A 13,977-nucleotide genomic window follows, 5' to 3' on the forward strand; every position below is an offset into this window, starting at 1 on the left:
TGGTGTCGCTTCTGAATCCCTTCTTTCATCCAAATTTCTCAAATTCCAGAGTTTTAGTTGATTTAGGACTCTGTCTTTTCACCTTTTTAAACATTTTCAAATCTTCATTTTGGTTTTAAACCAGAAGAAGTCTTATCCCTTGTCCATTTCTTTCATTTTGGCCAAAATCTCAAAGTTTCAGTCGAACTAAGACTGTATCTCAGAGTTTCAGTCAGATTAGGACTCTATCTTTCATTCCTACTTTTACCTGTTTTCAAGAAAATCTTTCAAAATATTTTGAAAGAGATCAGAATTTTAGAGTTTTAGTGGGACTAGGACACTATCACAGAGTTTCAGTTGGATTAGGACTCTAACCCTGACTTTATTTTTTAGAAAGTCTTTCAAAAACTTCTTCATTTATCCTTCAAAAAATCAAATTTCAAAATTTTAGAACTTTACTGTAGAGTCCCAAAATTGTGGGGCTCTGCCCCAGAGTTTCATTCGGGTCAGAACTCTACTCTGATTTTATGTTTTTCCTTTTATTTTACTTATTTTTCGAAAACTGATCTAATTCTAAGAGTTTCAAAATTTCAGGACTCTAGTCTGAGTCCCAGTTGATTAGGAGTCTAAGCCTGATTTCATCTTTTTGTTCATCCCTGAGAAGATCTTTCAAAACCTCTTCGTTTGTCTTTCAAAAACTAAAATTTAAGAGTTTCAAAATTTTAGGACTCTAGTCTAGATTTCCAGTTAGTTTAAGACTCTGTCTTTAAAATTTCTGATTTTTATCTGGTGATTTTTACTCTGTTTTAAAACCCTTTTTAACCTTTATTTTAGTCATTTTCAAAACCCTATTGTGGGGCCCACATAGTTGGTGCCACCTTTAGAAGACTTTTCACTTGTTTAGGACTCTAGTTAATTTAGAACTTTGGTTTTTACCTTTTGTTTTAAACCTTTTTTAAAAACTTTACTTTTAACCCCTTTATTTTTATGTTTTAAAATTGACTTCTGAAAAACCAAATGGGGCCTATAATAGGTGGCACCGCATTTAAAAGTGTTTAGGATAGTTTAGGGTTTAGTCAGTGTCCTGATTAGATTAGGAGTCTGAAAAATCAAAATCGATTTTAAAACATGACCTTTATTTTCACTTTTTAAACGCTTATTTTTAAACCTTGAAATAATAGCTTTTAAAATCAAATGGGGCCCACAGTAGGTTGCGCCATATTTGGACTTGTTTTAGGCTAACTAGAAGTCAATTAGGCTAATTAGGTAGTGTTTTATTAGGGTTAAAATTCCATCAAAAAATCGTCCCCCTTAATTGAGTTAATTAGAAAGAATTTCGAAAAAATAAAACTCTAAAAAAACTAACCTAATGCAACTCTATAAAAGGAGCACCTAGGGGGTCGACCTCCACATGTTCTCTCTCTCTCTCCAATTCATGGTTCCTTTCTCCTCCAGCCTCCTCCATTGAATCTCCAAGGTAAGATCTTCTTCCATTTTCTTAATTTTTGTTTATTTTTCAATAAAATCACCATTGTTGCCTCTTTTAGCATGTTTTCCCTTATTTTTATTTCAAAAAAATCATGTGAGGGCCTCAAGATGATGATCAACTGATGTTTGATGATCCTTTATATGTTTTTGATTCATTAATAATATTTATTTTTTGCTTATTATGTTAAACGTTCGAAAAAGATCGAGATTCGATCGTTCAATGGATCAAATCCCTCTTTTAATGGCTAAATCAAATTCCAACCATGTTTTTCTTGATTTTTTTATTTATTTTATCATGTTAATGTTTATTTTATGTGTTCAAGCATCAAATCATGATTTGGTACATTATTTGCATTTTTTTAATGGTTTTTACATGCTTAAATTAGGTTTATTCATGTGCTTTATTGATAATATGCGTTCTTGATTTCGAGCATGCGGGAATGATGTCATTTTATGTGCATTTTTCTATCAATAAGTTTTGATTTTTTTAGGGTTGAATCATGAATGTGTCAATGACTTTTTATAAAAAATTTGGATTATTTTGGGTTCTGTAACTTTGCTAAAAAAATCAGAAACCGAACTATGATTCTTGTACCGTGAAAATACTACATGGAATCAGGTATGACTTATCAAGGTGATATCTCTCTCATCGAGGATACGATCGACAATCTGTAGAAAGCATTGTGTTCGTCAGAATGCTTAGTATTATATGTGAAATTTCAGATTTTTTCTTGGTCATTTGCTATTTTTACTCTGTAAGAAATCAGAATCTACTTCTAAGAGACCGTTATGCATCATTTTAGCTTTAGGGCAACTTGCGTGGATTGTATCTCCCTAACCCAAGATTCGATTGACAATTCGTAAAAAGTTGCGGATTCAGCAGCAGATCTAGTTTTATAACTGTGATTTCTGTAATTTTTGAACTCTATTTGTTATTTTTAATTGAACCAAAATCAAAACTTTCTGTTTTAGAATCGTTATGCATTCGTCGGAATCAAGTGTATATTGCCAGAGCGATATCTCCCTAACCAGAGATGCTTTTTCTGATCTGTAAAAAGAAATATTTTTGTTCAAATGTCTAGTTTCTCCATGTGAAATTTTATAGTTTTTTATTACTGTTTGATACCCGAATCTGGTCTGACACTGTGATAGGTACGTGCTTACGGGCAAAAATTACATATTTTTATGTTTTTATTTAATTTTTATATCAAAATAATACCAAAAATATATTTTTTTGATTTCACTTTAATTTTAAGGTTATTAAAAGTGTTTATGTCTATTTTTATGAATTTTTGAATTCATTCGATTCATTATTTAGTTAAATCATAAAAACAGGATGCCCGCAAAGTCCCGATTCAACTAAAACAGGGGCAAAAATTGATATTTTTATGACATTCTGAATTTCTCATAAAAAGTTTTATATTTTTAGGATTTGATTATGTTTATAATCATGCTAGGGTGATCCACACCTGATTTGGTATTGATTCGAATTTGTTTGATTCCTGGATTAAAAGTTTTACAAAAATCTTTTTTAAAAACCCTGATTTCAAGGCCATAGTCTTGTTTTTAGGGGCATTTTGGCCATTTTTCCCCAAATTATGAATTTTAAAGTTGTTTATTTTTATTATTTATTCAATTTTGCATCATTCTTTATAATGTTTATCTCAAGAAAGCATGAAAAAGGCTTATATCCGGATAAATCAAGTAATTTCTAGATATTACTGGATAAATTCCGAAAAGCCAACATATCTCCATTAACAAGTTTGCTAGTTTTGCAGGGACACTCAAAATTGTATTTTATTTATTTTTCTTTTCTTTATTTCAATTTATTATTGATGTAAATTGTAAACTTTGGAATAAGAATTTAATTTTCTGCTTAGAATAGGGTTGCATTGCATATAGTTTTATTTTCAAATAGTGTTAATATGTGATGAATAATGATTCATGCATATTCAAACTCACCATGTTCTACACGAATGACACATGCACTAGCTTCTAAGGAGTTGATAAACTCGGTGGGTTTCATATTTGTGGTCATAGTCAAAATACGAACAAAACCCAGATTTATCATCTTCTTTTAAGTCACAATCAGCCTACACTCTTAGGCATTTTCAGAAATCATTGCATATTCTCAAAAGTTTTTTAAGTATTTTTCCCTTTTAGAATAAAATGAGATATATTTATTGCATATTCGTGGCCATAGTTAGGGATATGTGCTGAGTTTATTTCATCTAAATTCCATAAGGCACAAAAATCCTTTTTATCAATGATTTTCTATAAAATTTTCAAAAAATATTTTCTTAAATTGCATTCATGCATTATCTAAGTTAGATTGCATCATTAATAGCTTTACACATGGCCACACGCCCATCCTTTTGATCAATTCAAGAGTTCAAAACTCAAAAAAATTAATTTTCTCAAAAATCTTCAAAGTTTCTTCAGAATTCAATTTTCTCAAAAAGATCTCTTTTTCTTCAGAAATTAATTTTTCTTTCTTCAAAAATACTTTCTCAATGTGATTCACGATTTTCAAAGTGTCATCTTTTTCAAGTATTCCAAGCAAACATCATATTTTCAATCTGCATTTTTCAAAGTTCATAGCACATGCCTTATTATTTGTGCATTTAGAAATAGAATAACGATTTAGACAGTTGAGCAAAGCAAAGCACTTGATTGATCCTTGGTTCGATTACCTTTGGTTATGGTGCTAGGAACGGTCGAACCTCGTACCGACAAGCGAGTCCCATTCTTCATAATTTTTTCATATTTTAAAACAGAGGCGAGTTGTTTTTTAAAACTTTTTCAAAAGTCGGTTTGACTTGCAAAAGTAAAATTTTGCAATGATAACATCTCTCTATTTGGATCATCAACAAAATGGATCCTTCCACCGTCAACTTCATTAGATCAATACTTGATTGATCCACACTGATTGGAGATTGCATTCCTTTCATTGTTTGTAGAAGTTGAACACAATTGGAAGAAGCGGAAGCAAGAACCAAACTTGAGACCGTCCTGCCTTCGTGGCTCAGAGCGACACATATCCCAGTGCACATGATTCATTGGATCATTTGAGATCCATATTATTTTAGTTTGGGTCATTGTAATGGATATTAAATCTCAATAATTGATTTATATCCCATTTTAGTAGTTTAATAAAATTGGGTTTTGCTTTCTTGATTAGGGGTTTATCTAGATAGGAAACAAGAGTGACTTGGGATTGTAATATCTCATGTATATATAGATATGATGAGCTGACATTGAAGATAAAAGTTGAGATTGATATGAGAATTTGTTGTTTTTATTTTATTCCAATTATTTCTTGTTTTTAGTTCATTTTCAAGTATTCTAGTGAATTTCTTGCAATTTCCTTTATATTTTCTGTTTCTCTTAGATAAACTTGAAGTTGGGTAGACTTTTCTGTAAATCCCTTTCCGGGTTTACATCAGGGTCCCACATAGTTTTGCCACTGAAGCAGCTGGTCATCAAGATAAACAGCATAGGCCCCGTGCCAGATGGACGGCCATGAATCCTCAACATCATGGGGTCGTTGGTAGCCTTTCATCCTGAAGATGCGTAGGAAGCAAGTCATCTCGGACCCATATCCGCACCATTTCTTAAGGCGGCAAGAAAGGTTGACCCTTAACCTGGGTCCCCTTCTGGTTGGAGGAGGAAACAGTTATTACTGTACAGCATGCCTTTTGGTGAGGTAAGCTGCAGGCTAATGAAGCACACACCTTTCTAGAAAACCTTTAGCTTACTCCAGCATTGACTTTGAAACCAATATCAGGCCATCAGATTCAGCTCCACATTTGGAGATTTATAAATGCTTGCTAGAGCTTTCATTGAGTCAATATGGGCCTGGTCCAGATCCATGATGCAACTACCTAGCAAGATTGGTCATCTTTTTCTATGGGTCCCAGTTTCTCTTGGATCTGGGTTTGTATCTGACCAGTTGACCCAATATTATTCAAATAAGTTTAAATGAAAAAAAAGTCATTCAAATGAGTGCCAAATCTTATCCCAGCCCAAAGAGTAAAGCTAGCTTTAATTGCACCATAAGAAACCATAAACAAGTAAAGAACGTGTTGCCATATATATAAAATTAAAAAACCACTGATGCACGTCCCTTGCCGCTAAGCTAGTATTTGCTGGTGGACAAGGGGGGCCTGAGGTTTTTTACGCCAATGACTTTGCAAGCGAGCTAAGTGTTTTTTCTTAATTCTCCTAAATAATAATAATAATAATAATAATAATAATAATAATAATAATAATAATAATAATAATAATAAGGCAGGTAGGTTGAGACACTGCCAACTTAAAGCTAAGTGGGCTCACTTTGCATCAGACATGGTTGGGGGAGTTGCATGCCTACTAAGCCCTAGTCAGAACTAGGGGTGGCAATCGGGTCGGGTTGGCGTGTCAGCATACCTCAACCCAAACCTGACCCGTTTATTAAACGGGTCTGCTGTGGCAAACACGAACCCGACCCGTTTAATAAACGGGTAACCCGACACGACCCGCCAACCCATTTAATAAATGGGTTGGGTCGGGTAAACGGGTTTTCAGGTTGGCGGGTTGACGGATCGGGTTGGCGGGTCGGGTTGACGGGTTGATGGGTCGGGCAGACGGGTTGGCGGGTTGACCCACCCGCCTAACCCGTTTATTAAACGGGTCAGCCGGGTTGGCGGGTTGGCATACCCCCAACCCGAACCCGACCTGTTTAATAAACGGGTTACGCGGGTCGACCCGTTTATTAAACGGGTTGACTTAAGCCCAACCCGAACCCGCCTAAGAGGCGGGTTGGGCTGGCGGGTCGTGTCAGAAATTGCCACCCCTAGTCAGAACTGATGTTTTTGCATGCACATTTTATGAAGCACTACTTAATTAGCTGTGAAGTTTGCGACTGTTATCCAAATTCAAATTGGTGCTAATCCACTACTAGGTATGCCTGTTTTATGAAGTGCTCTCAATTTATGCCTGTTTTGTTTGGATTTATAACCCAAAGAAACAGAACCGAACACGAAAGGCCTGATTGTGCCTGATTGTGCTGGGCAGGGTTGGCTCAAGAGAAGTTGAGGCCCTAGGCATATTTCATTGAAAGCTCATATTTTTTTATATTTTCTTTTTCATTAGAGCCCCTCGGCATGAGGCACATGCATATACCATGTTTCATTGGCCCTCACATATAAGCGATATATATATATATATATATATATATATATATATATATATATATATATATATATATATATATATATATATATATATATATATATATAATTTTATTTTTTTTTTCATTTGAGGCACTAGACGGTGGCCCCAAATATCAAAGAGGCCAGCTGGCCCTGGCTCATCATGCCATACCTACAGTCGTCCGGCATTGTAAAACTCCAAAGCAGGTTATATGTCCCCCCCCCCGAACAGGGCAGTTAGCTACATCTCATGTTCGGGGGTCCCAAAGAGCACCACGTATGTAAGCATATGCGTCTCGTATCCCCACGTTTGTCAGCATTAATTAGCATTGGAGTTTGATGTGATTGCAAAGACTTAAGTACCCTCTCCTCCATTGGTGCAAAAAAAAAAAATGACGATTCTTGAAAAGGAGTGGTTGTAAAAACTTAAGTGCCGCGAAGATGATTATTTAAGACTCAGTCTCTGCACTGCAGGATTATCCGAGAAAGAAATCTCCCCTGGAAGAGGCCATGAACATCAACCCTCTCACTCTCTCTCCCTTCTATTTCTGCTTCTGTGCACATCCATTAGAAAATCATACATTGCTCCATCAAGCACCAACTGACCTGCACATTGACTGTTGTGGAGCCTAATTCAGAGTTTTTACCCTTACAGGAGGAGGGTTTGGGGGCTCATCCAACGTGGGTAGCATCATTCAACTAAATGAGTTGTAGATCCTGATTCAGAGTTTTTACCCTTACAGGAGAGGGGTCTGGGGGCTCCTCTCAGCATGGGTAGCATCATTCAACTTAAAGAGTTGTGGAGTCTGATTTAGAGTTTTTACCTTTACAGAAAGAGGGGTCTGAGAGCTCCTCCCAGTGTGGGTAGCATCATTCAACTTGAAGAGTTATAGAGTTTGATTAAGAGTTTTTACCCTTACAGAAAGGGGGTCTGAGGGCTCCTCCCAACGTGTTCATGGCCTTTTGCCCTTACAGGAGGGGGGTCCGGGGGCTCATCAACCCTCTCACTCTCTCTCTCCCTTCTATTTCTGCTTCTGTGCACATCCATCAAAAGATCCTACATTGCTCCATCAAGCACCGACTGACCTGCACATTGACTGTTGTGGAGCCAGATTCAGAGTTTTTACCCTTATAGGAGAAGGGTTTGGGGCTCATCCCAGCGTGGGTAGCATCATTCAACTAAATGAGTTGTAGATCCTAATTCAGAGTTTTTACCCTTACAGGAGAGGGGTCTGAGGGCAACTTTTGTATAATCATTTACTGTTGACAAACCAGTTCTTAAGTTTTCTGGATGTCATGCTGAATATGAACCCGAGCCAATCAATGAGCTGCCTCTAAATTTATTCGACTCTGGGTCCTTACTGCACTTGAAGTTGAGTCCTTGTATTTTTTGTTGTTCGGTGGGTGGTGAGGCCCTCCTCTACTCTCTTAAGACTCTTAGCTTGGACAATCTTTCTTTTGATGATTGTGGTTGTAATGTATCATTGAAGTTAAAATGGGGAATGAAATGATAATAGAAATTACTTAAAACTTACAGGAATAAACTAGACTCAATAACAAAGACACCACTTTTTACGGATTTGGAATATGATCTCCGGTTAGGGAGATATGACCCTGACAAGTTGGTCCTAATTCGGGTAGCGATTTACAGCGATTTGCTTACTGAATAAAACTATAAATCGCTATAGCGATTTGTGAAAGACACTACAAATCGCTATAATGATATCCAAAAATACTATAAATCGCTATAGCGATTTGCGGAAGACACTACAAATCGCTATAGTGAGATCCAAAAATACTATAAATCGCTATAGCGATTTGCGGAAGACACTACAAATCGTTGTTGAAAAGCCGGATAACACTATAAATCGTTGTGGGGCTCGTTGGAGACCCAAAAATACTACAAATCGCTGTAGGAAAGCCCGATAACACTACAAATCGTTGTTGGAAGGCCCCAAAAAAATTTGGTCCGGAGGGCGCTGCCCTCCGAGCCCCCGCCAAGGGCGCCCCCCCTGGACCCCCGCCCGCTGACCGCGCAGCGGGATCCACGCCGGGGGGTGGAGCCCCCGGACCCCCCTCCTGTAAGGGCAAAAACTCTAAGTCAGGCTCCACAACGAATCAAGTTGAATGATGCTACCCACGTTGGGAGGAGCCCTCAGACCCCCCCTTCTGTAAGGGTAAAAACTCTGAATCAGACTCCACAACTCTTTGCCTCCCTTGATTTTTTCTCTAGAGAGAGAGAGAGAGAGTTTTACAGTGTTTTACGGAGAAAGAAGAAGAAGATTTTGAAGAGTCAACATCATCCTCGACTTTCTGGATGGAGGACATGTTTGTCCTTTTTTTAAACGGAGAAAGAAGAAGAAGACTTTGAAGAGTCAACATCATCCTCGACTTTCTGGATGAAGGACATGTTTGTCCTTTTTTTGAACTGTTTGGTTTTTCTTTTTTGAATGAAGGGCATTTTTGTCATTTTCTCAAACCATCACTTTATGAGAAAAATAGCAAGAAAGGGTACTTAAGTCTTTGCAACAACACCAGAGTTCGATGCAAAGTTATGTCAACATACACGGGAATACGAGCCCCATGTGCTTGTATACGTGGTGCTCATTCAAAGCCCCCAACACAGACGTGGGATTCAGTGAATCATCGGGGGGGGGGGAACATACACCACCCTCTCGTAAAACTCCGAGGCTAGGACCCCTGCCTCGGGGGCCTATACTACGAGTTGGCTTGCGCAGAGGGATGACAGCCATGGGAATCAAACCTTGACTGAAGCCAAGGCCCCACCCCATTACGCCAACCCCCATTGGGCCCCCCATTTATGCCCGTTTGAAAGGAGCCTTGTTCAATAGCTATGCTCACATATTGTGATATTATAAGGAATGAGCAGTTGGTGTTCGGCTGATTAAAGGCTTCATTGTTTAAGGCACAATCACAAACCTCATTATTGGGATTTTCTTGGCAAAGGAAAAACTCGCAGTAAACTAACCTTCTTTTAGGTTTAAATTTTAAAAGTATATAAACAATATACGAATAATATGAAAAAATTAAACGATATACAATATGCAAAAATAAAGTTGCAATAGTAGTAAAAATAAATAATAAATAATAAATAATAAAGAATAAAGAATAAAGAAAGAAAAATACATGCATACCCTAAAATACAATATATATATATATATATATATATATATATATATATATATATATATATATATATATATATATATATATAATCACTAGAATATGAGAACTAATGTGTGAACTGCGATTTTCATGGATTTTTTGTTCTTTTCTCTTGAATCTAACTGTACAGATGTGATCTGCATGTTTGGTTTTATAAGAACTCACTCTTAAATCATCCCATTTTGATGCATAAATAAGATTTTTTTAAGGCTTTAAAATCAATGGCTCATAATCTTCATAAATATTCAAGCATTCAAAAATCACATTTTTTCATTAAAAATACATGATCCAATGGTTGATTCCTGGCAAATTCATCATGCCAAGCACATCCACATGGTTGGATTTGCAAAAAAGTATTGGAAATGCCCATATTTCTAGTTCTCATATTCTAGTGACTCTCTCTCTCTCTCTCTCTATATATATATATATATATATTCTTTTATGTTTTTAACAAACTTTGTGAAAAGAGTGCTCCAATAACTATATGGCTCAACTATATGGCTTGACTGTATCTTGGTGTCACTGTCATGTGAAGTTGTTGAAAGCCAAAGGTTAGCTGTTTAAAAGCTTCAGATTTTGGCCCTTGAATTCTAACACAATAGTATTTCTCATAGTACGTAACCATCAGCCTGGTTTTTTGATACTTTGGCTCACAATGTCTTACTAGGCCATAATTACCCATTGTTTAACCTTTCTTCTTCTGTTTTCCATACAGTAACTGTGAAAGTTTAGTCAGAAACTGATGATTTCTAGAGAATTCTTATGATTTTTCTAGAGGCTGTCAATTCAAATTTGTTTTCAGTAGACTTCACCAACACACTGCTGCACCACAATCCTCTAGCAGTGCTACAAGCCTACAGCTGCAACCTATAGCTTTAGCAACCGCCACCTCAATACTCCAACAACCAACTGAAACCATCAGCACTTTTGGAGCCAACTTCTCCATTTATGGGTTTCACACCTGTTTCACATAGCCATGTGCTATCTCATGCCTGCGCCAAGTGACCCCCTAACCAACACCAGTTCTTTCTAGTCCTCCACATGACTTCACAAAAAAATTGATTTCTAGAACCTAAACTGATAGATGGTTGCACCAACATAACGAAGCTTGTGTGTAACATTGATAAGTATTTCCTAAAACTACAAAAATGATTTTTGGTGGTGTTCTGTATCGTCCTTAACACGAAATATCCTAACACCATTCACTGTTGTGTTAGAATATGGCAACAAATGGAATGGTTTGATAGTTTGAGGCTTGTGCTTGCAAACTTGTTAAGTGCTTAATCATTAAAGCTTGGGCTTGCAAACCTGTTAAGTGCTTAATTGTTAGGAATCAAATTAATAATCGGTGTAAGTTACTTGGATGAACTGTCTCATTCAGAATATCACCACGGTAATAAACGGGTTGGAGATTTTTCTTCTTTTTATTACCATAAATTATCTAAGAACAAAAGGAAACTTGTGTTGCCCCAAATACAGTTGCAGGGGTTGGAAAATTTTCTTCTTCTTCTTCTTACTGTAAATTATCTAAGAACAAAAGGAAACTTGTGTTCCTCCACATGCAGTTGCAGTGGTTGTAATTTTTCTTCTTCTTCTTACTATAAATTATCCAGGAACAAAAGAAAACTGTGTTGCTCCCATGCAGTTGGGGTGCATGGTTGGAAAAAATCTCCTCTCTTTCTTACTATAAATTGTCCAAGAATAAAAAAGAACGTGTGTTGCCCAACAAGCAGTTGCACCACTAGTAATCACCCTGTGTTTGGGGCTAATGACAAACAAAACTTTGGAAAAATCAACAACTTTTACACCACTCATCCATAACCATGTGAAAAAGAACTAGAAAGAACAACAAACACCATCAATTTTTTTCCCATGTTTACAACCCAATCCAACAAATTGCTACAAAACAGATGCTCACTAGGCAGATTACACTTTTGGAAGACACCTGCCTAATAAAATTTGCATCTCGTCCCACAACAATTAATTTCTCTCTCTATAAAGCACCAAAAAAAGAAACAAAGAAGTTTCCAAAAATTTTAATTACACATCCAAAGTCCAAACAACTCTATAAAGTTGCTACAAAAGTATATATGAAAAAAAATGAATATCGAATCCAAGTAGTGTTTTCATTGTGCTAAACACAACCTATAAGGAAAAAGTCCCATATATCTTCAACCACAAGCGCAGGCTGAGTAATCCTCCATAGGTGGCAAGTTAAGGTCCAAGGAGAGGACCTTCTTATCATGATGTACTGGTTTCTTAGATGTGGGTGCGTGGTGAACGAGCTCATGGCCGTTCCTGTGGCGCCTCATGTGGCCACCGAGGGCTTGACCGATGGAGAACTCTAGGCCGCAGACGGCGCACTCGTGGCCTCTGGGCTTGTCCTTCGGCTTGTGAGCCTGCTCGTCCTCTTCGTCCGTGAACCTCAGTCTCTTGTGGCTGGCTCGGTGGCCGCCGAGCGCCTGGAAGGACGGGAAGCGACGGTTGCACGTCTTGCACTCGTAGTCACGCAGCGTGCTGCTGCTGCTGGTGGCCCTGATAGCGTGTGAGAATAAGAGCAGACACTTGGCGGTCTCCTCTACTTGCTCCATCTCTTCCTCTAACTGGTTGGCTGTGCGCTTCATGAGGTTGGTTGGGGAATTCGAAGGAATTGAGAGAATGTGAGGGTGGGTGAGGGCGGTTATATTTATACAGAAACGTCAGCTCAGGTGTCGCAGAAGTGTCGACACGATACTTCGTGTTTCTCTCTCTTTCTCTCTCTAAAATATACTGTAACGTGTTACTGACAAAAGAGTCTGTTGCCTTTTTGAGGGAAGCTGATCAGGTCATGCTGAAAATGAGCGTTTTTGCTCATGCGGATATCGTGGCCGTCTGTTTGCATTTTGGATGAATGCCACGTGGTTTTGTTGACTTTTGAGATTTTTAAAATGCAAATCGGATGGCCACGATGTCAGCATGAGCGAAAACCCTCATTTTCAGCATGACCTGATCTGCTTCCCTTTTTGAGTGAGAAAAGCGGTTTTGGACATTTATTAGATTTTTTACTTAGGGAAGAAGGAACTTTGACGCTAAACGATAACGGTTTAGCAGCAGCTTCCTCATCATCTCTACGGATTAGCTTGGGCAGAGGGTGATGCCGATGAGAATATGACCTCGCCTGTCTAGCAGCCAAGGCTTCACCCCACTAGACCAACCCTCAATGGGGCTGGATTGTTTTGCTAAATTTCTCTATCTTTGTATCTCTCAAAAGATATGTTAAGGTGCGTTTAGTTGTGTTTTTTGAAAAATAAAATTACTGTTCAAAAGAGATTCACTTTCAAAATTTCATGTTCTAAATCTCACTGCCAACTCACTTTTTATTAAGGTTGTTTTAAAGATCTTGTGCCAAATTTTTTTTATATTTAATTGTGTTTGAGTACTTTTCTAATGAAATTCACTTTCAAAATCTCATGTGATTCAAAAATTCAACTAAAACTACCATTGTATACTATAGCTATGCCTGCTTTGATTAAAATAAAATAAATTGATGTGTTTTTTATTTTAATTTTTCTGCTTTCTTTTTCTAGATGAGTATTTCTTTATTTTTTGGATAAATATTTTCGCTTTCTTCGTTAATATAGAACTATAGAAGTCTAGAAACGCGTAGAAGAAAAGAGGAAGGGCAAGAGAGGGAGGTTCGCTTCCGAGCAGGTGGAAACATGCCTGCCCCCATTGTGAGCTTTGGCCATCTTGCTTTTGAACTAAACACGGTTTGGTGGGAAAAGAGAGGGTGGTGTATGTTCACCCCCGATGATTCACTGAATCCCACGTCTGTGTTCGGGGGTCCCAAAAAGCACCACGTATATAAGCACATGGGGCTCGTATTCCCGTGTATGTTGACATCACTCAGCATTGGAGTCTGGTTCGGTTGCAAAGACTTAAGTACCCTTTCTTGCTATTCTTGCCATAAAACGACAGTTTGAGAAAATGATAAAAATGCCCTTCATTCAAAAAAGGAAAACAAACGGTTCAAAAAAAGGACAAACATGTCCTTCATCCAGAAAGTCGAGGATGATGTTGACTCTTCAAAGTCTACAGAGCGAAACGAACCTTAGCCGACGATCCGATGGTGATCCGGCGAAACGATGGTGAG

The 13,977-nt window shown here is 37.6% G+C and overlaps 1 protein-coding gene across 1 annotated transcript; it reads right to left on the minus strand.

Moving 5' to 3' along the window:
- Positions 1–12,016: 12,016 nt before the first annotated feature.
- LOC149821290 (uncharacterized) lies at positions 12,017–12,436 on the minus strand. The gene has a single exon (XM_089981929.1). The coding sequence runs from the start codon at positions 12,434–12,436 to the stop codon at positions 12,017–12,019; it is 420 nt and encodes a 139-aa protein (XP_089838055.1).
- Positions 12,437–13,977: the final 1,541 nt, after the last annotated feature.

Source organism: Nuphar pumila, chromosome 12, assembly GCF_984573655.1.
Source record: "Nuphar pumila chromosome 12, dmNupPumi1.hap1.1, whole genome shotgun sequence".
Taxonomy (NCBI): Eukaryota; Viridiplantae; Streptophyta; class Magnoliopsida; order Nymphaeales; family Nymphaeaceae; genus Nuphar; species Nuphar pumila.

Excerpts from the sequence above, each read along its gene's own strand:
- LOC149821290 (XM_089981929.1), bottom strand. The coding sequence starts at position 12,436 with ATGGAGCAAGTAGAGGAGACCGCCAAGTGTCTGCTCTTATTCTCACAC.